The 26241-nt window shown below is 35.9% G+C and overlaps 3 protein-coding genes across 16 annotated transcripts in view; 1 reads left to right on the top strand and 2 right to left on the bottom strand.

Moving 5' to 3' along the window:
- The window catches only part of LOC126915831 (leucine-rich repeat-containing protein 24), a 292299-nt gene extending 281466 nt beyond the window's left edge, over positions 1–10833 (top strand). For all 7 annotated transcript variants that reach the window (XM_050720919.1, XM_050720921.1, XM_050720922.1 and 4 more), the window contains one exon: positions 868–10833. In XM_050720919.1, coding sequence (XP_050576876.1) covers positions 868–1724 — 857 coding nt within the window. In that variant the 3' untranslated portion in view covers positions 1725–10833. The remainder of the gene's footprint in view (positions 1–867) is intronic.
- Positions 10834–10905: 72 nt separating this feature from the next.
- LOC126915834 (xylosyl- and glucuronyltransferase LARGE1-like) lies at positions 10906–16790 on the bottom strand. Of its 5 annotated transcripts, XM_050720930.1 has the most exons (13): positions 16494–16790; positions 16048–16197; positions 15782–15933; positions 15606–15721; positions 14804–14987; positions 13676–14220; positions 13438–13587; positions 12836–13138; positions 11943–12139; positions 11739–11880; positions 11540–11670; positions 11359–11451; positions 10906–11118 (listed from the first exon to the last, which is right to left on the bottom strand). In XM_050720930.1, the coding sequence occupies exons 3-13, from the start codon at positions 15858–15860 to the stop codon at positions 10989–10991; spliced, it is 2070 nt and encodes a 689-aa protein (XP_050576887.1). In that variant the 5' UTR covers positions 15861–15933; positions 16048–16197; positions 16494–16790; the 3' UTR covers positions 10906–10988. The 5 variants fall into 5 exon arrangements, 4 of the variants coding, with proteins under 4 accessions (XP_050576887.1, XP_050576886.1, XP_050576890.1 ...); XM_050720929.1 differs by lacking the exon at positions 16048–16197 and having other exon boundaries at positions 16494–16789; XR_007710352.1 differs by lacking the exon at positions 16048–16197 and having other exon boundaries at positions 11066–11118; positions 11359–11461.
- A 294-nt stretch (positions 16791–17084) lies between these two features.
- Positions 17085–25712, bottom strand: LOC126915822 (protein mesh). Of its 4 annotated transcripts, XM_050720879.1 has the most exons (16): positions 25189–25705; positions 24355–24596; positions 24068–24255; positions 23677–23992; positions 23257–23425; positions 22917–23177; positions 22499–22689; positions 22269–22414; positions 21913–22194; positions 21227–21696; positions 20872–21146; positions 20513–20787; positions 20268–20422; positions 20001–20183; positions 18378–18528; positions 17085–18304 (listed from the first exon to the last, which is right to left on the bottom strand). In XM_050720879.1, the coding sequence occupies exons 1-16, from the start codon at positions 25595–25597 to the stop codon at positions 18214–18216; spliced, it is 3804 nt and encodes a 1267-aa protein (XP_050576836.1). In that variant the 5' UTR covers positions 25598–25705; the 3' UTR covers positions 17085–18213. The 4 variants fall into 4 exon arrangements, with proteins under 4 accessions (XP_050576836.1, XP_050576834.1, XP_050576835.1 ...); XM_050720877.1 differs by lacking the exons at positions 17085–18304; positions 18378–18528 and adding an exon at positions 18793–19775 and having other exon boundaries at positions 25189–25712; XM_050720878.1 differs by lacking the exons at positions 17085–18304; positions 18378–18528 and adding an exon at positions 18793–19775 and having other exon boundaries at positions 25261–25712.
- Between the last annotated feature and the right edge of the window lie 529 nt (positions 25713–26241).

The following is a 26241-nucleotide window of genomic DNA, read 5'->3' as shown; positions in this document are numbered from 1 at the left end:
GGACACGATCGATTTACGTGTCTTTGCGTTATAAATCGTGGCAGGTCTTGTATATTACATAATCTCCTCCGATGCGCAGTATCTAACTAAAGTAGCTCACGAGCAAAGAAAGTATCGAGTATGGATATTTTTATCATTTCGTTGAGTTCTCGACGAATCGTGAACTTTGCGTTTTAGCTGCGGGGAAATGTAAAACGTTTGAAAGGAAATTTCTTGTGATAGGTTTCGCTTCTATAGCATACTAAAGAAGGTATTCGAATAGGGATGCAATCGAGGGATGCCAGGGGATCTGTGACAATAATCTTCCTCATATATGTTTTCCATAGACAGTTCTAAAGCTTAATTTTATTTTTCTTACTTTAGGGTATTTTTATTATAAATCATTTCCTTATTTATATTATTTAGTCTTAGTATCTTAACCTTCTACGTAGCACCAGATGAGTCGAAGTGATCTATAACATGATTCTGGATGATATTTATACTACATATAACTCCAAGTTTGTCTGTCTGCATTTTCTCAAATATTGGAAATAATTTCCAAATTGTTAGATATAGACGAAGACATTTTACGAATAACTCGGTCGATCGAATTACGCAAGAGTGTACATACAGTTTCATAGAAGCAACGAGATATCCTTGTCCTCGTTCCAAATTGCGCCCCGATTCAACGCAAGCCGTAAAACCGCGGGGCGTATCTTTCCCACTTAACAACTCTACTAATATCCATACGCCACTGAATTGTTATCGCTTTTACTCGACCGGCGGCGCTTAAATCTCTTTTTTTTCTGTTATATTTCATTATGATTATCGCGTCTTTCACTTTTCTTTCTTAACGTTCGTCCTTCTTTTTTGTTTATGTTCTGGCAGCTGATGGTATCGGTGGCGGTGTCGGCAGCGGAGTGATCGGCGGCGTCGGCGACGACGAGAGGGAAGAACGAGCGACGCCAGAGCTCGAGAGCGGAACCGGCACCATGTGCCGCGGAGGAGGCGGAAGCTACCGCCAGTATCCGCCGGATCTGTTGGCCTTCTCCGGCGGTCGAGGCGCATCGCCGACGAGCCAGGCGTCCACCGCGCCCGACAACACGCGTCTTCCGAGTCAACATGTGACACCCACGACAGCCGCGTTTGCCTCACCCTCGAACCAATATCCAGCAGCTTTCAAGACTTTGCCGCACAACCGTAGTGTTACACCCTATGGAATTACGAGCTCGTCGATCGCACCTGTAATGCCACGTCATGGCTACGTGACGATACCACGCAGACCAAGAGCACCCAGCTGGAGCAGCGGACCACCCACATCGCCTACGGACGGATTGGAGCCGGTTTACGATAATTTGGGATTAAGGACGACCGCTGATGGCAGTTCGGTCCTATCGTTGAACAAAAGTCCCGAACCATTGTCCTCGATGAGGAATCGACCTCTGCCTGGAACGCCAGGCTCGCACTACGGTACGATACAACGAAGCACACCAAATATATTGACCAGCAGTCCACTCGATAGAGCCGCTCCGGAAGGTGCAGCCGAATGGCCAACCAAACTCGCTGACGAATCGACCGACAGTAATCATCTTGTTGGACAAGCCCAACCGCAACAGCAACAACAATCCGGTAGTAGCAACACGTTAGGAAGAAAAGTACCACCGAGACCACCCCCGAAACCTAAGAAGAAGTCCACCAACGGTCCCCTGTACGAGGACGAGGGCGAAGACGGCACAGAGGTATGATCGACGTACGTCGGTCGACGAAGATGAGGCCGCGAGGTCGTGGCCGTGCTGAGGAGGAGAGACGCATGACCGAAGCCACATTAAACCGGTAGTGCCTTTCAAGTTGAAACGACCCCCTCGATACGCGGCGGGTCGATATTCGGTTGGAGCGCGTAAGTTCCGCCGGCGAACGTGCTGACGAACGAGCGTGCCGGGGGCTTCCACATCCGGTGAACATGGTTCGTCGGGTAAACCGCTGACTTTGGCGGAGAAACACCAGCGAAATTTTTCGGACGAGACGCCTTTACCGGTTATTCTTTCTTTGTTCATCGTGTATCCTCTCTGTCTCTTTTTATGTATTTTATAATTTATTCGGTTCGCGGCGCATGACAGGGTTTCCGATCGGGTGGAGGACAAGCATATATTATGTGATTCGTGAGATCGACACGCGGATTCTCTACATAGGGCAACGCAACGGTGAATAACGCGAATAACGAGAGAAGTGTCGAAGCGATCGATCGAAAATCGACTATGTCTTTCAAGATCGTTTTACAATTTCGGGGAGGAACATTCGATGAAACGTTTTTTTGAAAGAAACAATCTCGACGATACGATGGATACAACAAAACGCCACGAACGCTCGTGATTGGTTTTACTACGTGTAACGAGAAAATTAGTGGATAGCGGGTTGTGCCGTTCACGGACGATCATAGACAGAATTCATGTAAAATACAACGTAACCGGACATTAGCATTAAGGATAATGTCTCCATATGGAGACGTTCGTCTTATTTATTGACGTGCTTGTTGCATGCCTAACGAAGATCGCGTTCAAACCGCAGCATCATGAAACGATGCGTTCTTTTATACGATCTATTTGCAAAACGATCATGTGATCGATACCTCTTAATTTTTTTTATTTCTATATATTTCTTCCTTGTTTTATTATTATTATTTAAATTTTGTACTTCTGCCGATGTGTACTGTGCTATCGATCATTTTTACACGATATTTCGACTTTGTTATTGTCTTTTTTTATCCTCCAAGGAAGTGCAAAACGATACTTTGGTTTTCTACTTCTCTTAGGTTTAAGATTATGTTTCTTTATTGTTTTAATTACATATTACATATTACGCATTGGTACTTGACCGCATCGAACCGGTATCTGTTTTAGCGATATGTAAATCGGAATTAAGAGTAACGCACGGGAAGCCATATGCATGGTTCCGCACTATGTAAAAGAAAACGTATTCAAGTAACGGAGATGTTAGAATAACTGTTTCTAGTAACGTTGACAGAAACGCATACGTAAAATCTTCCGATTATATTCGTTGTTAATGGTAAAATATCACAGATGTTTCAATCTGAGTGTTACGAGGTCGTAAATCGGTATGAAAAGATCGGTCCTATGGATTTTCTCGAGAGTAGTGGCGCGGTTTACACGATCGACGTTATAAGATACCGTGATCAAATTCATGTTATTCTCGTCCCTCGAAACTACTCAGAAATATTTTAATATTTGCGCAAGGCCATGCTACTTCGTATCTACGAAGAGAGATCTCAGTGTACGTGCATTTTTCCTGGCGAATCGCCGAATGTATGTTGTAAAAAGAAATCATCGTACAGCTTGTACATACAATGTGTATTATACTACTTAAGAAATAGCTCGTCTATCCTCTAATGGTTCGATCTGACTAAGGTTTCGCCGAACCGTACGTGAAACAAGTGATTCTGCACGAAAATTTCTTTGAAAAAGAATGGAAATGGCGACACGTGAAAGCAAGGCGCGTCTAATCCTTGAGTTAGGGATACAACGTAAATCGATCTTAGAACTAACGAAGAAAGAAAGTGTCGTATACGTAAAACACGAAGAACTGTATATGCGATTCGCGCTTAATTAACAGATATAATTTAAAAAAGTGTACGAGGAAAAGAAGCTGTACATTCAAAGCGATTGATCGTGAATTATTTCTTCCGGCTCCATAGAACGCGTGACTCAAACTTCCTTTTCATCGAACTTCGATAGCTTCGATTACGTCTTTCGTGTAGGTTCCTCGAGTTTTGGGGAAATTCACGATACTTTCCGGCCATCGATCTGTCTTGCGTGTCAAACGAAATGCAACATGACCGAAAGGCAAACATTTTTAGCCAATTCAGTATTCTAATGGCCTTACAGATATACAGAAAGGATCATTCTTGGACTAAACGTTTATCGCTCGTAAGCTACATGAACTCGTTATACTTTCTGTACGCTTTATCCGGAGCTTAACGTTGCATTCCCGACTTTGGCGAGGATTTAAGGATCGATCGTTCGCGCAACTTGTTGCGAACACACGAATCCTCATCCTGTAACGCTAGTTCTAACGGAAGAGTCCCTTCAACGACTTTGAATATTCCTAACAGGCTTCCCGTTTTCTCAACGAATCTTCCAAGCACCAGGAAACGCTTCAAGATAATTAAACGGTTTCAAGCGGCTTTATTTTTTCATAAAGCATTCGCTAATTCTGAATTTACAACGAACAAACATTTGCTTTTGTGGACCTTTCTTCGCTGGATTTTTCCTCTCTGAAAGCGATCTTTTAATTATTAAAAGCAACGTAGCTTGCGCATTATTAACCTGAGTTTGTTTGTTAAAAGCACAGGATGTGTCACGTAATTGGAAAGATTTGAACGCTCTGTTTGTTTGAAAATAGTATAAATGGAAGAGAAAAATGTTGAGTGGTACAAATTATTTTCATATTCTGTCTTTTGCTTGAAACAGGAAGACGCATACTTTTGTTTAATCAAGCTAATCCCTCGAGTATTGTATTAAAATAATTTTTCCAGAATGTTCCAATTACAAAACTACAAACTATTCGTAATTATTATTTTATACGATAATTTTCATAAAGTTAAATAACGTTAAATAAAGATAAATACGATAAAAAGAATCGAGCTCCATTAAGAACATTTTAAACCATATTAACGTTCTTTGCTATGTGCTAAATATTCAAAAGACTTCACTTGCAACAAAAAAGTGATATCGTATCTAAAAGATCAGACGTTACATTCTATTATAATTACTAAAAGAGCGAAATAATAAATTTTCGAGATAAATTTTGTCAACTCTTTTTCTATCACTTTATCTATTTTCAGTCAAATAGAAGGTACCATTCTTTATATGCATATTTGAAGAAAGAAGTCTTATTCTTCTTTACAACTACTTGGGTAATGATAATGACGTGTCAATTTATGAAACAAAGGGTTTCGTCGTGATAGCGACGAAATATCTTCCCCGAGCGTCATAACGCACCTAACAGTATTACGAAACGAATCTAAGGACGATGATGCGATGCCGATGGGACGGCACGGAGAAAATCGCGGCGCGATCGTGTAACTTCGTTTCCTCAGCTACGTTTTAACAAATATACAATCTATTAACGTAATATTCTTAAAAGGAGAGCAAGAAGAGAAGTTAATATAAAATAGGTGCCAATGTACAGTTATCTCTTACTAGTTGTTCTGGAAGTAAGAATTTACTACGAATAGTCTTTGAAAACCTTTGTAAGGAGAAAATTTAATGGAGAAGAAATTTGTGTGTTTTACTCGTACTTGTTAGATAATAGATGTTAAACTTTGTGAATAGAGGATTGCGATGCTGTAATTCACGATGTTGTAGGGATTAATTGAAGGAGGAGTTGTAACAGAAAATAAGAATCATTTTCTCCTTTCATTTTTTAGAACAATTACACTCTTCAAATATTTCTATTATTTTCGTCCCGATAAACTTCACTTTCTACGAACGCAATTATCTGTAAACGTTAAATCTAATTTCACACTATCCTCCAAAATCATTTATGTATATAAATGTTTCCTATTTCAACTTCAAATTAAAAGTCTCTAAGATGGTAATCAGTCTTATGACTCAACTTACAACATTGGAGATTTGTTACGTAAAATCTCTAACACTTGAAAATCGAACGAATAAGGAAACCAGCAATGTGTACAAAAATTTCCGATGAATGATCTCGAACGCTTCTTCGCACAAAGATCACCACAATCAACCGGAAGCGAGATTACACGAACGAATCGTCGCGAATTATTTTAAGCGGCCTAGCAGAGTCGCGGCTTGTCCGATCCAATTGTTGTGCCACGCCCTGTAAATACACACGGACCTTAATTGCACGCTAATTCACGACGTTGTTTATATGTAAATGTAGGCACGTACGAAGCAAGCGTGGCACGACCGGTTGGTACGGCGCCACGAGTATATTTTTGTAATTTTGTATTTTGACGAATTCTCCGACTACGATTCGTACCCACGACAATCGCGCGGGGAAGATACGCTTCGTCTGTATTCCACGTTCTTAGTCCCAAGGAATTAACCGGATCCAGAAAGCGATTCGCGCAGCTGTAAAATATGTCGAGACGGTCGTTAGATTCCTAGGATTTGCCTTGTCTGCGATCATCTCCTCGTTTAATTCCTCGTCGTGTGTATGCACAGGTTCTCTACACCGATTTCTTGATTCGCACTGGCGCTTACATATGTAACGGTGTATTTGTCGAGATTACGATTCGATTTGAATTCCAGTATATAAGGGACGGTTGGTTAAATATAACGTCGCGTGGATGTTTTTTGAAGATTGATTCTTCATCCTTGATTTTTCAAGAGCGAAAGATGCTTAGTTTTATTTGAGATTTAAGGAGATACAAATGAGAAATGATCTTAGTTTGTTTTTAAATATAAATATCGACGTAAGAGGGAAACATTGTCGTTTATTTTCACGATGCTAAGGATTTATTTTCATTTCTTGAAAATATTCAGTATACTTTACTGTTTGTCCCAGAATAATGATCATGCCGTCGAAGAACTAATTTTGCACCTTGAAACTTATAAAAACTCGCAGGGAAATTCGTACCACGTGTCGCGTTAATTGCTTCGAAGCACAATTGTCATCGAAAATTTACCGATTCGAGAAAAACTCCTTTAGTCCCCAAAGAGAGCAAGTAGAAGGAACGCTGTTCGTCGATGAGATTTGTTTCGCATTGAACGCGATCACGTGAACGCAACCCTTCTCGATTCCCCGCCATAGTTCCCTCCACATAATGAATAGCGGTACGATCGTACACGCGAAAATAGAACGTATACGATCCCCGCAATTATAACGTAGGGGGTCAACCCCGTCTGCTCTATGTACTATTAGCTGTGACGTGTTTACCAGGGATGCGCATGACGAGCCAATACCAGTCAGCGTGTAATTATTATGGCGAGGATACTTCGTGCGCGCAGTTAGGCTGTTCGTCGTTTTAATGACACTCCCTCTTTGATCCTCGAACGTTGCAATAACATGGTTTATGCGTCTTTCCATTCTACTCTACCAACTGAAAGCACGACTTAGAGGCGATATCATTCGTTCTCTATCGTCCTTCGTGAGCAGACCATTTTTCCAATCGATAGACGCGTACAGATATTCCGATCCTTCGTCAACGTCTATCTTCTAATGACTCTGCGTATCTACCTGTCAGGTATATATCCGCTTGAAGTCATTACGCCGTGGCGGAAATTAAAGTCGAGGAGGAGACAGAAAGAGAACGTGAAGCGGGTTGAAGCGGTGGAGAAAGACGGTGCCTAAAGTCCGTGTAATTGCGAATGTCGATGCGTTCTCGTGAGGACACGTCTCGGTTGGTATTTTTAATGAGGCACACGCGAGATTTTCTCGTTTCGAGACTAGAAGCGATCCGAGGGCGTTGGAAACAGGTGAAAAGACTGCTCGCGACGTCGACGAGGACATTAATAGAGCGACGCTGAAAGGACGACGTCCCGGCACTTGTTACCGGTTTTCTGGTTGAATTGTGGAATTATCGAGCGTCGATGGGAACGCGTAATGAGCCCTGTTTCTCGTCCGCCGCTATCGACGAACCACAGCCCGAGCGAATGCGGCTTGGCCACGTTTTAATTGCCAGATAAAGTTTGCCCGAGGTGGAAATATTAAAAATTCGATTTAGTCAATTGTTTGCGATGTCGATTTAGCTCGACGATTGCGGGAGAAAAGGGGTAACGAGAACACGCAGTGTTTAATGTAAAATTATAATTCGGCCTTGACCAATTATTTTTGCGCAGTTTGCTAATGAACTTGCATGGGCACAATAGTAGAATCACTTTTTGATAGATGTACCTGGGATGATTGCATAATTTCCTGTAACTTATAGACACGTTTTCCGGCTTAATTATTCATGGGTTACAACATAATAATCGAAAGGATGAAAATGTTTCATAATACAAGTTTCGGCTTTTTACTTCGTGGTATAGATGCTGATGAAAAATATTGATACATTGAAAAAACGTCAGAACTGGTGTTAGAATAATTTTTTTCTTAAAAAAAAAAAAAAAAATGAAATTGCGTAAATCGACCAGTTGCATTTTGCGTCTTATGCTGCCAGGGATGTACTTAAAAATCGCGTGGTTTTTTCGTCCATCTAATTTTCAAAGCGCCACAATAATATGGTAATTATCGTCTTCATCGAAGATGTATCGGAAATTGTATATAATATTCTTAGTTTCGTCACCGAGATATTGGCGCCAAGTTCTTGATTTACATCTGTAGGGGTGCAGGCGAAAGTACCGTCCAATACACCGATCCGACTACAACAATCCGGAGGTTAGACGCGTGTAATTAATTTTATTTCACTGATAGATGCGGATGTTTCAAAATGTAGTATTTCGAGAGAATTTCAGACCGATCGTTTTTATGATAAATCTTTTATATAATGTATTAATATTATTTTTATTAGAGAGAGATTTATAAATTTATCTGCCACACATAATTGACGGAAACAATTTCTTTGGAACAAATAAAATTATAGGACTAAATACAATGGTATTCTTTTTAGAAGTTGATAAATTACTGTCGTTCAATTATTAGCCATTTAAATGATAAATTCGGTAATATGAATGCATTTAATATTTCTAGAATGGAAGCTAAGTGTCTCGCAAATGTTTATTCTATAATAACGTATTCATTCGAGAAGCACCCACGAGAAAAACGAATAATGTTGAATACATTCCAAAAGGGACGATAATAATCTTCCTAATTATCCTATTTTCATTTTTAAACACATTTTTCAGCCGTATTCTCACTGGTTCTTTCAAGTTTAGTTCATATTCCGAGAGAGTTTATAACAGCTAACTAATTCTCGGGAATGAAAGATAAAACGCTAATTTGATTCAGTACATGGCTGATGGTATGAAAATCGCTAGCAACGATACAAGTCTGACAAAAAAATTAAATTTCTCTTAACGTCAAAGGTCATCTCAAAATTGAAATTATAAATTTCGAAACGAGTGATAAACTCTTAAACTTAATTTCCGAGCATTAAACGTATGCTGCTAACGATATTCTTGCTTGATAGTTTGAATCGTGTAAATTTAAGTGTATCATGTACGTATCATATCTGTTTGAATGCCGTTCGTTTGCATGTGCTGAGAATCGCGTAAAATTTTGTATAAAGTTCGCATCTGTTTATTCATCGAACTGTTTTAACCATTCTTCGAAGACTGAAACTTTTGTAATTGAAAAACTACGTGATTCCGTTTTGTGTAACTTTCTCGATCCAAAGGAATTGCGCTCACGACAAAAACATAAAATGGTTGAATATAACTCCCAAGGTGATCTACGCGACGTTCGCGCAAGAACAATTTTCTTGGGTTAATTAAACATTAAACGGTCATGCTTTGAAAGCTGTTCGAACAAATACTGTTCTATGGGAAGACTTCATCGCGACTCGTTACATGATGCGATAAAGGTTTGATGTAAACCAGCGTTGTCCAGATTTTAGAATGTTCCCCTTAAATGGTTAAAGTCTCCTTCGTCACACTGTGGAAACATTGGTTGATGCCACGTTATGTATTAAAAAAATACATACTGGTGAAACCTCTGTTTCTGGTGAAGATACGAAGGAGCTTAAAAAGAAGACAGATATATATATATAGAAAGCTTTTTTATTTACGGATGATGCTGGTATAAGTCTCAAATAAATTAGTTACTCAAGGCTACTTCTCTGAATTTTGGAGCATGTTTGTGATGAAGAATTTGAACCTTGTGTCTTTAAAGTTGGCACAAAAGAGATAAAACATAAAGTAGCCTTGAGCAGTCAACTGATCTGTAGCAAATACTATTTCAAATAGTTCTAAATGGGAAAAAGATTATGCTTTCTCGATTGATCGCTCGAATCGTGTCCTAATCATCGTTGAAACTGCCTAACTCATTCCATCGCCACCTGTTTAAAGAATATACATATTAAAATAGGACTTTTCACATGTATACTGTAACGTGTAACGATAGTACCGTGCAGAACACGAAGCATGTTCCTGACGAAGTGTTGTTAGGGCGCCGTTTTCTGTGGATCAGCCGCGTCCAGGTTTCTCGTACTTGATGAGCGTGTACGCGGACTTTTATGGGGCCGAGTTATGAATAAATGACGTTTCATTAACATATTTTCGTATCTCGTACAGCTCTAAGTTGTACAGGATAAGAACGCTTTAAAGTGTTTTTATCATAAATAGGGATTATTATAAATGTAAAGGAACTATGTTTGCGTGTCACGATATAGGTGTAAGAAACTCTCTAGGGAGAACGTAGCGATCAAGAATTTTTCTTTTACTTTAGATTCTAGATGACATAGGAACGTTAAGGATGGATAATCGAGATAAAAATCTTTGCGAATGTTGATCATGTCTTCTTTTTTCTATTTTATTACATATTCTCTTTTTATTAATTTTCGCGTTATTATTATTATTGCTATTATTATTGATAATATTTACCGTCGTTAATATTTAATATTTCTATCGATCTATTGGATTTATATCGTTATGTTGCGCTGTTATTATCATTGTGATCATTATTATTTGTAGGAAGTTTTGCCAGAGAAATTGTACTACTTGCCTTGTAACGGAATTTAGTTTTATTCTGTCAACATTTCGGCTGATTATAATTTATACGCTATTGTCAATGTACTATGTATATCATTGTAAATACTATACATATTTTATAAATGAAATATTTAGCGTGACTGTAATATTAAGAGAATGTACTGAAAGCACCACTCTGTACACTCCACGATGGTTAAATTTTAATAAATATTTCCCAACCCCATCATAGTGTTTCAATCTTGCTTTACCTAATATTTAATTAATAATTAACAAAGAATATAGGAAAACATACCCATCTTTTTTTATATCTTTTTATTGAGAAAATAGCTATAATATTTGCGTTTTCGTAATCTCTATTATCATTACAAATATAACTGATTACTTTTTGGTTTCAACAGACTTTAATATTCTCTCTTCTTTGGTCATTTTCTTTAACTTCAATAACGTCTGCATGCCATATTTCTTCACCAATTCATCAACGAATTCGTCCTTCAACTTTTTCAGGCATCTAAAATGCAAAATAACGATGACAACAAATAACAGTGCGACGTTATATACCATAATTTATTTACTCGTTAAATATACACAGTGCTTAAAGTAAATAGAGAATATAGAATCTTAAAGTACAAATAACCTTACTATTGAATAAATTCGTACAAACGAGGGACACGACATCTTAAATTGTTGTCATTAATTTCACTCTTCCCCTAATTACTTTATTGACATTATATATTTATTGCCACGTTACCTTCTATAAATAGAGTCAGTTCTGAACTTGCCGATGTCGAGACTAGGGGCGTGAGGCCGATGGATAATGAATGTATCCGGCAAGACAATGTACCTATATAAATCTCCAATTTATGGTATCGCGCTATAGTGTTCGGTGTTTTAAAGTCATTTATAAAGGATATTTATGAAACGCTTCTTACTTGTAATCCAATACCGTCAAGTGTGTTAGGTAGGATACCTTGTTCCATCCAAAACCGATGAATCTGGTATCGTATCGAGGCGCCTTTCTTGAGACCACGATGTAAGGTTCGAAATCTGGTTCCCAAGAAACCTACGATGATATCAACTTTATTATTTACGTACAAGCGAGATGATTCAAGTCGTTTTCAGTATACGTACTTCGTATGGTTCCATCGTATTCCTCCAATAACTGTAATTTGTAGCAGCGTGCCCTTGAGTCCAGACATGGTAACGAAAAGTGTATAGAACGCCACGCTTCAAAAACTTCAAAAGTTCATCCTTGTTAGCAGGAAAGATAAACCTATAAAAAAGATAATAATGTGCATCGCGCGATTCTTTGTTCCGATTTTAACGAGGAAATACCTATAACGCTCGGTCTCAAACGCCGGAACGATCAAAGCTACTTTGTCCGACTCGCTGATATTCAATTTAATGATATAGTTCATAAGAGATTCGTGTAATCCGTACTGCGGCAAAAAGTCGACGTCCAATTGGAAGATAAACGGTGTCGATATATATGACATCGCAGTATTTCGCAAATAATTGATGGGATAGAGTTCCTGGATGAAAAGAGTTCTGTATAATTAAATATTAATATATGTATTAATATCTTATCTTATAAAATATTTTAAAGTATTTTCTTTGCATTTATTTGTATTTTCTTTCGTTTGGATGTTGCAAAATTGACTTGTAACTGTCTGCATACATTTACATAAATTTCGCTGAATTTGATCATCATAATGCGCGAAGGAAATGTTGCCCTTTTTTTCAAGAATCTGTTGGCCATTCTAGCAGCAGATTCTGCATCTCTTGAACTTCTGGCGCCAGACTTTGCCCCACTTGTTAGAATACGTAAAAACTTATGTATATATATATAGAGGATCGTACGACACCCAAATACGAGAGAAAAATGACTGTGCATCTGTTACCATTCAAGCAGAATCCATTCGTATACTTTTTCAATAATCTGATGAAAATCATATTTCGATATCAAAATCATATTCATGCTTTTAAAAATAATTTGCATGAAAATATAAAAATCTGTAATTTTTTTTATCCCTGTCATATCTGAGAATTATCTTATTTTAAATTATCATGGAGATTATTAATTATCCGCAACGAAAGTAACAAGGGTATTAAGACGATCAAACAAAATATGCAAGAGCTAATAGAATAACTCAACATCTTGCAACTACTTGATAAACTTTACTATTGAAATACGTGTACAAGATGTAGACTCTCGTAGATAGACATACCCCATCCTTATACACGACATGGTATGCAATGTTCTTCCTGTTTCTCAGCTCGATGGAGCCGCGCACGAACTCGAGGAAATTCTGCACCTCAGCGTCCGTAAGGTATAGCGCAACGCTTATGGTACCGGGCCAATGTTTCGATAGGTCTTCTAGTAACGGTATCCTTTCCACGCTACACTGAGTTGCTAGAGCAACGTCTGTTGAAGCATATACATTGTACTCATATTCAAGGAGAAAAGGATGAGTACGATACAACGTGGTTGCGCCTCTTGTAAACTCTCGACACAGAGTAGATTCGTTGTACTAAAAATCCAAAATCTCTATTTTACTAATATTACTTGCTAAATCGTACTATAAAATGTTCCATGAAATGTTGACTATATTATATTATACTTATAAATTGAAGATTATTTAATTTACAAGTTATTAGATCGTTTGTAGGTAAGTATAATTAACACAATTGTGGGGGTAGTCTATTAAAAACCTTGTAATAAGACAACTTAAGTAATCTAACAAATTAATTACATTAAAAATGAAGCTTTTCTGATAATATTCTGCTAATGTGCATAAATATTCTTTGTTTTAACAAAAAGGAAACTTACTTCCGATACAGCTTCGTGTTTATCACAACCAAATAAGCGTTTACGTAATAAGTTTCCGTCCATTTCAAGGAAGACTTTATGCAACTTACGAAATTGGTTAATGTGCTTATTATATACATCTTGCTTGCGAGGGGAATTCCAATGTACGATCTAAAAAAAATCGCTTAGTGTTGAGGAAGCATTGCTTTATAAAGCAAAGCCCTGAAAATGTGTTTCAAGGAAAAAGCGCGTTACGTACGTTTATTTGACTAGTATCGCGATAACAGATATCGCTAATCGTGTGATCGCTTAACTGAATATTCCATGTGCACTGTATTTTATATACGATAGATGAATACTCTTTGACAACAGCATTTATTATATCCTGATCGGCTAAACTAGTTTCCGGTATATGGACCAGAACACGCTTCGCAACAGTTTCCCACAGGCTCATAAATTTCCTCTTACGGAGTTGTTGCAAGTGCATTAGCATCACGCCAGTGTTAAAGCCTCGCCCCAGAGCTGGCCATGGTCGCTGACCGTAAGACAATGCCTTTATGTACCAATGACTCTGATTTTCCGTCAGCCCTAGGGCCTGATCGCTCGTGAACTTCTCGAACATCTGCCAGAGCAAACTAACATCGTTTAACACGGTCACATCCGTGTCGAATACCAGCACTTTATCCTCCCGCATCGCATCCGGCAGAATTAATTTCAAGAGACCGTAAACGCCCGAGTAATGTTTGTTCGGTATCCAGGACACCTTTGGCACCCATTTTTCTGCTTTGTAATACGTTAAATTCACTGAAACGTTGCAAACATATAGAATTCGTTGACATCGCTCAAGAATAATTGCGCCTAAAAAAAATGTTTATCATCCGTTCCTTAAATTTAAATAATAGAAATTTTATATTAATGTGTTGTTCAAATTTATTTCATCGGTCGACAGTCATGTTACATGCTGTTTATAATTGATTCAACGACTGTTCGACGTTTTTCATATTCAACTTTCCATATTAATGCATTTGTATGTATATTATTTATACATACAAGTGTGATGCTCGTTCATAAGAGGGAAAAAAGTATAATTCACTGTTTTAAATTAAGAGCAGTGAAAAAATGGGATAGGATTTCATTTTATATTAGCATGAAGAGTGTAATGAGTACGTCATCTAAATTAATTGCTGGATAGATGTATTATCTTGGAAGTTTCATTTTGTTGAAAAAATTGAATATTCTTTTAAAATTCATATATATATATATACATAGCGCGTTTTTAAAATATATCTAAGTGAAAATATTCCAACAATACCTTTCTTATGATTTTTTTAAAAACATTTAATCTAAGAAACGGATGAGAATACATCCGCGGTGAATTTTTACGAACCGTGTGGTAAATCCCACGTTTGAAATACTGTTGTCAAGGTCCTGTTTGCAATTTCATCAACAAGCAAGTGAAAGTGCAAAGGTTTAGTGCGGTAGAATAAAACGGATTTTACCACTGTCACCAGAGCAAACGTTGAATTGTATCCGGCGCATACCATTGCAATGTGTATAGTCTCGCATTTTACCTTAAAACAAATCGCTAATCTTCATCGCCTTCATATTTAAATATTTTACAAATTACATAGCGTGATTCTTAATTGCACGATGATATTTTATAACATACAAAGGATATATTATATCTGGTTTTACATTAATACGGCTTAGTACAAGTCATTTAATCATTTTTATTAAGTGTTGAAATATTCTCTCTCCTCCTGCTGGTTTAATGAACATATGTTCTAATTAATCGTAATTAAAAAAATAATTACAAGTGTATCTCTTGAAGAAATAGAAGAAAGGATAAATCAACATGAAATACAAAAATTGGAAGAAACTTATTAATTTTTTTTTTTTTTTTTTTTTTGAGAATGAGAAAAAAACAAAATTGAGTGTGTGTTCAATTGAATTTATAGGACGAACTACATTTATTTATTGCCTGCATAATTTTACTATTTAATTACACAACCTACGATATCAAATAATATTTTCTTGCTGATCATAATACATGAAAATCAACTAACAAGCTAAAGGTAGGACACAATTAAGAATCACTCATTAAATGTACTATACTTGAAAATATTCTGAAATGTTCATTTTTAATTTTAGATTCAAGATGTACCAAGAAACGGCCTAAATTTGTGTACCTCGTTATGATTATTTTCTAAGTGCAGCTTTTCCACGCGTGGACTTTCTTTCTTTACGTCCAAGGGCGAGCTCAATTTATTGTTAAGTTTGAAGGAATTGATATCGGCAGAAGGAACTATAATAATAGACGAAAGATCAATAGTACGAAATATTGTAGTATAAACTCGAGCATTACCGTTCAATAGTAAATACAGGTAAAAAATTGTGGATAATATTAAGACACTGAATAAACATCCTAGCCATGATCGAGCCATTGTAATATGACAGACATATTTCCCAATTCGTAGAATGATTAACGAATGAGCTCTGTTATGTAAATACCAAGATCTATAAATAAAAATGAAAAATCAATGTAGCGATTGGACAAACAAGTTACACGTTCAAATTTTAGTAAAGTAGACTAATCAAGAATTAAATTTTGTGCAAATGAATGATAATTACAGTAGTGCTGCACTAATTGACCTCAAGATCCTGCCTGGGCAGTTAATAGTAACGAAGCGAAATCCTGACCAATTAACACGACACTACTGTATGTTACTATGTTATGCTGTTTTTGGAGCCGTTCTACATTTGTCTTATTTTCTATTCTACCTAAAAATTATGCAAATATAAATTTCCCTATAATGTTTTGTACAATATTTTTTTTGTCTATTACAGTATTATTATATATACTCTCATATATACTCTCAAAACATCTAAAAGTTTATAATCTATACAGATATTCTGACAATTTAAATTACTTGACATGCGCAAACGTGACATGCAACAAAAACAAAAGAGATAGGTTAATGCGCTTTGTTGTAATACAATTGGCTTATTGGAAACAACACCATGAAATAATATAAACTGGATATAGGACAACTAAATATATAGGAAGGAACACATACCTCCAATGACGCAGTTTTTGTCATCGACTGTCACACACTTAAATCCATTGCTCCAACTACTTTGGGATACAGGGTTCGAACGTGATTAATTCTATATGTGAATTTGCAGACATAAATCTCCTCGGGCACCAGCACTCGTTTGCGTTTCAATGAATCACTGTTATGTCTCGGAATGTTTGCTGTAAACTAAGCAAATTCGCGTAATTACAGTTATCTAGGAACAATGACGGGACAGCACGCATCCTAAACACTCGAAGCCGGAAGTCTAACATAAATAGTTTAATCACTGGATAACGTAGTAGTAGAATTACTACTCTGCCTGAGCAACACAACAAGTGACGTTGAACAGTCGGTAACTCGTTACGTAGTTACCCACTTTTGTTACGAGAGGGCAACATCAACACTGTGAATTGAAGTTAGTCGCAAGTAACATAGGATGCCAGAATGCCACATACATATGTATGCAGTGTATGTTAGATTTTTAAAACTAGATTTTCCCCAAAAGTTGGCTATGTAGGTATAACGTAACAATTATTCACAATGAGACTTTTGGATATATATATACATATATATATATATATATATATATATATATATATATATATATATATTCTTAATACTTATATTAATCTAAGTTCATTGAACTATGCATAATACAACCTTCGATTGTATGTACATCACAGTTATAGCACTGTACATTACATTAACAGATAAAGCGGTAAAATAATAGTATTGTTGTATTTATGGAAGTATGATCGCGATTTGATAATTATATGTGATATTTAAATGTCATTTTTTTTATTTTATAAAATTTTATAAAATACCTTAAAAATTATATTTCATAACCCATTTATATATTTTGTTGATTGTATAAAATTTTAATTATACATACATACACAGAGTATTCTATTAACTCTATTATAAAGCGATATCTCAGTTACTTTTAATGATACGTAAAAATGACACAGCAACAAACTATGTGCTTTAGAAAGACAAATAGTATGATAAACAAGCATTTTTAAATATATTTTTTAATATATTAATCGATCCAGTTCCAGAGTCTCTATAAAAAATTAATAGATATTTTAAATTTTATTTTATGAAACTTATCATACAAAAGACAAGAAAAGACGTGAGGTATTGTATTTATATTTGTTTTCCTTGTCCTTTTCATTAAGAAATATATGATTCAATTTATAAAAAAAACATCGATGAGTTTGAAATCTCGAAAAGTGTGACGTTAAGAAAAAATTTTTGTTCTCCATAATATTTGTCTCTCCGAATCAAACAATCTGTTAGTTTGTCATTTTCAGGTATCATTAGCAGTAACGGAGATATCACCTCATAAGAAAGTTAATGGGATATCCTGCGTATCGAATATTGTACATGTACAGTATTAACATTAATATAAAATAATACTATATTAAATATGCTTTCCACCTTATGCAGAAGATTTATGTCATAAAATGTAATCTAACAGAGAAAAAATGGATCTTTAAGCTGCACTGTAAAACAAATACTTTATGTCACGTTAGCTACTAACTAAACATAATCTGAACAATAACTATAAAAGTAGTTGTACGGAAATTATCTTATGTATTAGACATATTTTTCTAAAATAAATATAACTAAGTCTTGAAGTGAGTAAATGATAAGAATACAATGTGCAATGATATGAAACAAGTTATAAAAAAAATTTGTATAAAAATACGTCCATTGTTTAATTTATTTCTGTTGCTTTACTGGTGTATGAAGTAGGTTCTTGTTCATCTTTGAGCTTGCGTAATCTTTGGAGCTCTGTGTTTCTCGCTCTGTAGAAAAAATTAAAAAAGATTAATATTTGATTAAAGTATCACTTATAACTTACAATACCAATTGTAATACCTATGCAATGCTTCCTCCTGTTCTCTTTGTTCTTTCTGTTTCTTTAGAAGTCTGGATGCCACAAAGATAATCAGTACTATAACTGGTATTAGGCAAGCAAGTACTATACCAGCTGTGATACCTGCTTGACGAGAACTATATTCCTGTTGACCTGTGATTTTCAATACAATTTATAGCATTAATATAATTGACGATTACACAAATGAAAAACATAGTAATCGATATAATATATACACATATAAAAACAAATATAATTAAGAAAGGATAAAGGATAAAGGACGAGAATAATAAAAAATGAAAAAATAATAACAATATTTTTGGTGGAAATTTCCATTCCACTATGAAGATCAAGTAGGTATTAAAACGATTTATCAAACCTGTAGTAAATGCATGTGGAATAGAAATTTCCTGAATATTTAAAGGTATAGAAAAGTTTATTGAACTGCATTTTTTTACATTAATTAGCGAATATTTTATATAAAAACGTTACAATAAACTTCCATTATTCCAAACAATAATGCATTTTAATGCAATCAAATATTTATACTATACATTACATATTATAAAAGTATAAAGCTTATGTGCGGTATAACAACGTAATAATGTATCGTTTTGTAAATAAAGAACATTTCTATTCCACAGCAAAAACAGTATATATATATACACACATTAAATCTTATTAATTCTGGGTGTAAAATTTAATTCATTTCCTATGACGAATGAATTTATTTTTTGTGCAAATGATATTCGAGTGCGTGTTATTTAATTCGAGATTATTTCGAAAATATGATTGCAAATAATTACTAGAGATGAGATAAAAATCGATAAATGTCTGTTATGGAAGAGATGTTCCCCAAAGAAAAAAAAAAATATATAAATAACGAACTTCTGAAATGTCAAGTATATTGCGTGAATATTATATAAAAATCTATGAAAATCTAATATTATTGATATTTTAAACGTCACTTTCTTTACTGGGACTTCCAGTTTTTCTAGTAGAGTCTGTTGTACTTTTTTCCGATTCTGTCAGAGAAGTGGGTTCTTTTAGATCCCAATCTTTATCTTCAAAATCAACATCTGGTTTGTTAGGCAAAGGCTCGTGTGTACGGTAAACTTTGTCATAAGAATGAGGCTTTTTAATCATACTCGAACTAGTGCTAGCGTCGCTAACGGGTGAAATTGGTCTATCGAATGATTTTAATCGAGACAATAGCGTTGAATCATTATCAACACCAGAACCGCGTTCAGAATAACGCCACGATTTCAAGGAACTTTCCTGCGCTTGATTCTTTCGTATATAAAAAAAGGCACCAGCAACACACGCTATTACAGGAATTAAAACGGCGCAAATAATGCCCATTGTTGTCCATGCTGTACGCTGAGCATACTCGATCTGACCTATATTTATGCAATACCAAAGAATTTTCTTTTATTTTTCTTGTAGTTGGGGTAGCCGTTTTGATAATGAATTATTATTTTCAATGTGCGAAATGTAGCCATGGAGATCAATAAGATTTTCGAAAGATAAGTATAGATAAGTTATAGAAAAACAACAGGTGATTATTGTATGATACTTTGTCTTATTAGAAAACAAATATATAAAATTATAATTCAAATACTCACGTAGACACTCCGTATATCCGTACTCCGGCACGTTCCAACGACCTTCGGGGGTGCATACACGTCGTTGATCGCCAACCAATATAAAGTCCTGATTGCATTCAAAAGTTACCTTCGTACCTGGCACGAAGAAGAAGTTACTCTTGCGTCCGAAGCGTGGCGTCTCCAATACACCGCATGATACCACTGAAATAATAAGAAATAGAACGTGAAACAAATTATACAAATAATTATTGACTTAAATATCCTCTAAAAACTTTTGTAACTCACCTCGTTCATTTATATTGATATCCCTTATTTCAGTGTACGTGTTGTAATAATTTTTCGTGAAATGAGCCATATCACGATTGAGCGACATTGCGTAGTCATATTGACACTGATATGATTGTCCACACAGATCAGCAGCTCGTTGTATATCGTACGACCTGCAATGGAGGAAGATAAATATTTCCTTTATAAACAATTCGATATTTCGTTATTCTGATGGATAAATAGACCATTAAAATAATAGTCACCTGTTTGAAGGTAGTATCTCTGCAGGCGTCTTACGCCATTCGGGCTCGAAGGTTCTATTGGAATAATAACTCGCAGTTCTGCCAAATTCTCTGGTGAACAATGGGCCTCCTTTATCGTCGTCTTCTTTATCTTCCAACATCCAATGAATCGCAAAGTCTTTATGTACAGCCTCAAAGTGGTTCAAATTGGACGCTGCCACTTGTTGTCCATCCGGATTTGTCAAGTCGTCCGCAATGTCAAAGTTCCATTTTCCAAATAGACCACTGGTTTTGTTCTAAGACGAAATAGATAAATTTATAAATTCTGTATATTTGTTAATATCTGTTATATAAATCCATATTTATTTTTTAAATCGTACCAAGTACGTCCAGGGCAGGTAAACTCTGGCTGACATGTACCCTTCGTTTTCGATTACTTCCACACCTGCACCAGTATCAAACATGATGATCACTTCACTCTGATTTAAAATGTACGTGGGTGTATAAACCACAACGCCGGTAAAATGTTGGAATTTTATGGATGGCCTATCGAAGTATACTCGACGATTATTGGCGAAGACGTCGAGGCGATATCTCCATTGCGAGTGTTTTGGCCTTAATCGAACTTCTATGGTTGCTGAGTTATTTCCCCTTGCTGTATAGAAAAATATTAAATTAATTCCAATAGGAATTATCAAATTTTTATAATTTTATTAGTTTTTGTAAATTAATTACCTGCTACAGATGTCAATTGCGTAGCCCTAACTTCACCGTACACGTTATTCGGCAACTGCTCGAATCTACCTTGCACGTCAAGCTTATCTTTTATATTATTCACACGTACTAAAACGAACTCTCCCTTCCCATTAAAGGTATATTCCAAGCCATCGAATGTTGCAATATGAGGATCACCAAACACCGTCGCGATAGCTGGGGACTGATAAGCGATACAATCTTGACTTGGTCGTCTTTCAAATCTGAACGTTTCACAACCGACTGCGTGTTCTTCTTGCCACATACAACACATGTAGAATGGTATTATGTCGTGGTACCAATGAGAAAGAGTTGGTACTTTGTTCGCCTCGTCCCATGGATAATATCCTAAGTTGTGAGACCTATGTGGTCTCGAACCCCATTGCTGATCGTAAGTCAACATTAGATAGCCATTTTTATCGTAGCAACATTGCTGCTCAGAACCATCCATGCTAAAATTAGGAAGTAAAGTATAATATAAAAGAAAAATCGGCAATGTTGAGCTATATTAAAGAAGAATTGAGAATAGTGGAAAGGACGAGAAAAATGTTTCTTCCGATTGTATCATTACTTCGTTCCAATAACTATTTCAAGCAAACATACATTAAAAATTGAAATACCTTTTGCCTATAAAATTCTATTTCTATACTAACAGAAATCTTACTTACTTTGGCGCCCCTGTTCTCACACAATGATGCGCATGCATATTATACATGCAATCCAAATTCGAATCTTTATCGCAATCGTAATCCGGAAGGAAACGACCTTTGTCATTTAACGCGTGTTTTAAAGTACACGGACACAGGGATATTTCCGCCGCAAAATTTTTCAAATATCTGTCGTTCATGATCCACTTGTCGCAAAGTCGTTGAGGCCATTTTGATCCATATCCTCTTTCCCATTGTGGAGCAAAGTACCAGGCTAATGGAATTGGTCTACTCCATAGGCTCCTATACAAACATTTTTTGTAATTCGACTATCCAAATAATAACTAAAAGTATTTGTTCACATATAATTTACATACGGCGTGATGTTAAGGCCAGTTTGTTGCTGCGGATCTGTTAAATTGAGCTGGAGAAAACCGAAAGTCATGTCTTGCTGATAAGGATTGCTTAAGTCACGGTATGCTGCTGGTCTTATAATATAGCTACCCAAATTCGTATATGCTGTCTACAATTTTTCAATTATAACATTTTTTTTAATTAATAATAAAATTACATATTATGTCACGGGCAAATGATTTCTCGAACCAACCTCCAAATTAGTGATGTATTCAAATTCGGGAGTAGTTTTCGTCTCACGATATCCCCACAAAGATATTTGTACTCCCGCGTTCAAATTGCTGGTTAAATTGTATCGATCCCAAGTAATTTTTATTTCAGCTGGATATGCTTCGTGAACGCTATTGGACACAAAGATTTTCTCGGTCGCTGTAGCTGGGGTTTCTGATAAGAATTATTATAATTAATATTTATCTCTTGAAGATTATAAGTCTTTATTCATCTTTATTTCGAATTAAATTGATAGGCTTAATCAAAACTTTTATAAAACTCAGAGAAATATTATCTACTCTTTTAAATTATTATAAAGAATCGTAAAAACTACGACAATGATATTTCTCAGTTATATTCTTAATTATATTAACAAGTCAATGCGTATGTTATCATCTTACCAATGAAATATTTTCCCTTCCAATTGTATGTTTTACTGTCACCAATGCTAATCGCGAATCGAATATATCCTTGTGCCTTCACGAATGGTTGAACACATATCGCTCGATTTTTGTCCACTACAGTACCTATCACCCACTCACTTTCGAACATACATCGAATTTTCTCAGTCTCATTGAAACACGGACCAGTAATATTCACGATGGTACCGCCTAACATGTTTCCGCTTTCGGGTGCAAACACAAGAGGCAAATTTGCTCCAGCTAAAAAACGTATTATTATATATATATTACATTATCATTAATTATTAATGATTCCTCGCTACGCGTTGTTCAATCTTACAAATATCTTTATTGCAAACTGCAGGCATTATGTTTTCATCTATCCTAAACATATGACGTCCTGGAAAACCGTTCGCCCATCCCCTTCCGGTTAAATCGCGAATCGTCGACATTTGAGAGAAGGGCTTGTATTCGTAGCTTCGTGTGCCATTTCCAGCGTTAAAACCGACCTAAGCAGAGATAACACTGGTTAATTAATTTCGGTCGATTAATTATAAAATTAAATAGGCAATGTCATATGAAGGAAACTAGGAAACTTCCCGAGTTCCATTTCATCACTGAAATATATCGCCGACAATAAATTTATCATTACACGATAAATAATTGTGTTCCTAAATAAATCATAAAATTCTTATATTAAAAGCGTATATGTATTTAATGCACTCGTAACGAGCAAAATATAAAAATTGAATGAACTTACAAATGCTGGGACTCCACCTTCTCCATACATTGTATCACCACCAGCTTCTGTGTGACTGCTCCATTGAATATTCAGGTAATTAAATATGACATAGGTGTTCACTTCATCTGTGGCCAGGACCATTTGAAACGTGTTCGTGTTGTAAAGGGAATTATCGATACCACCAGTGAAGGACATATTTTTCCACGTTACTATGACCGCGTGTTTAGGGTCGAAGGCCTCTGTACCAATAATTCCTTCGCGGATATCCCATTTGAGGCGTTCACGCATTTCGACGCCAAATTGATCTGTTCTCCTCTGTAAATCTCGTTCCAGTCTACAATTCGTTTTCGTGATAAATTCCAATATTATCTAAAATGTTATTTAATAATTTTAGTGATTTTTAACTTGCCTAAAGTATACACCCGGTCTCCTCTGATCTTTGTCGGTTGGTCTTATTTCTCCTATGCGACATTTACTGAAAAATATCCCTATAAAACTAGGATCGTTCTTTCTTGGCCAATCTTTGATCGGGAATACGAGAGGATATGTGTAATGTATCGGAGGATCGCTAAATTCTAGAAAGCCATTCATTGATACCTGTAATTTTTTAAACAGACAATCAGAGATTTGTTAATATTTTTAGATTAGATTATCTAATAATCACTGATGATAAGAGGATAACAGATAGGAACATACTCTGGTGTAATTGAATCTGAAGCCAAAGAATGGTAATTGAAAATTGAAATTCTTGTGTACTTGTGGCGTCGAAGCTTGGATTTCTTTTTGATAATCGCCTTCGTCATCGATACCACCTTTGTCGAAGTACCAATACATGAATTCTGATCGAATTTCTTTCAGTCTAGTCTCTGTTAAGACATAATTTGAAACTGAATCATCCGGACGAGGCGCGTATCTGTCTGCCTCCGGTAAATCGGAGTCTGTAAGAATACATGAATTGCAATATTTTAATATCGATATTTGATATCACGTGTAATAATTTCAAGCATTTAGATCTTTTAGTAGCTTAATAGTAGATTAATAACTTTATAAGAAAATGAAAATACTGCTACCAGTTTTAGCAGATTTTCTCTTAATATCGCTGTTACGTATCCACAAACAACGTCAACGAGCGAAATATGTTTACAGGGGCGATAACACGATAATTTAGATTAGACCAAATGTAAAAGTAAAAACAAACGAAATAATTTTAATCTAGATATGAGGAATATATCTACGTGGAAGGAAGAGTGAAAAACGAGTTACAAAAGATACAATCCAATGATTCATTCGATTCATACTAGAGTGAGTAACTGATAAAACAGATAAGATGTGATTCGTTAGTTGGACTATATATAACAAAATAATACATCCACCAATTAAAAAGAATGTATTTGACTTACGTACAACGTTTTTTCGCTAAATAAATTTCCTAGAATTTAAAAGACATTCTGTCTTGTTTTATCTTTTCACATTTTTTACAGAAATAAAAAATGAAATAGTGGTCACGCCCTTCGATATCGAAATACTTACCGTACCTCACATACTTCTCATTCTTTCTTCCGATCATTTTCTTAGAGAAACCTGACGAAGACATGATTTTACCCTCAGGTATATTTTTTTCGTCGTGGTTGTCACTGGTATTGCCTGGAACATCTTCCGCTCCTTTCTCCATTCCTTCCTTGTAGTCATCTCCATCTCTGTTTAAGTCCACTACCTCGGATAAATCTTGCGTTTCTATCGGATATATTTGTCCGGTATTCTTGTTAATTTCTGGGTACGTCGATTCCTTATTATCCAGTCTATCCAATCCAAATACACTCTCGAACGTTTCATTTTCAATTTGTGCTGATATGTGACTGGTCAGTAGAACAAGAAGGCACCAGAAAACGATCAACTTTGGGAAAGCAAAAACACGACCGAGATACGATTCATTCCGCATTTTCAATATCCAGAAGTAAATTGTACCGATTTGTCTGATTTAGTAAAAGAGACTGAGCTTGGTTTCAGGTAACGAGTAGTGATAGCGGCACTGATATCAGTAATATTGTGATAAAGCTCGTTTATCTTCTTACTACGGATGGATAAGGTAACGTTGAAACTTGAACGAATAAAACGAACGAAGAACTAGTGACCCATTTTCGAAAGGATACAAAATGCCCTTGAAACGAGATAAAATTGTGTCTGCATTTACCCTCGATTTCGACAAGCAGAATTTGGAAAAAATTCCGAATTTTGAAATGAGAGACTCGGATGCACGAGCAAGATAAATAATTACAATAGATACACAAAGTTTGAACATAATCCATTTCAGGTACGGTTATCGGATTTTCCCCAACTTGTGCTAGACTTTTCTTTAGGGCGTCCAGTTTGTCTGTAGTGATCTGAGTTTCTTAATGCTTGTTTGATGTCCAAACCGTCGCCCCCACTGATCATCCGTATTATCATGCTATGTGTGCGTTGCGCGCGATGACCTGACTTGCGTTAGACGCACCTAACTAATACAGTGAAATCTCTGATGTCGAACATAATTACGAACTGTTCGGAAATCGATTTATTCGGAAAATTGAAACCATTTTCCTATAA

Source organism: Bombus affinis, chromosome 4 (assembly GCF_024516045.1).
Source record: "Bombus affinis isolate iyBomAffi1 chromosome 4, iyBomAffi1.2, whole genome shotgun sequence".
Classification (NCBI taxonomy): Eukaryota; Metazoa; Arthropoda; class Insecta; order Hymenoptera; family Apidae; genus Bombus; species Bombus affinis.
Note: the sequence above shows the minus strand (reverse complement) of the source record. Positions and strands in the feature narration are given on the sequence as shown.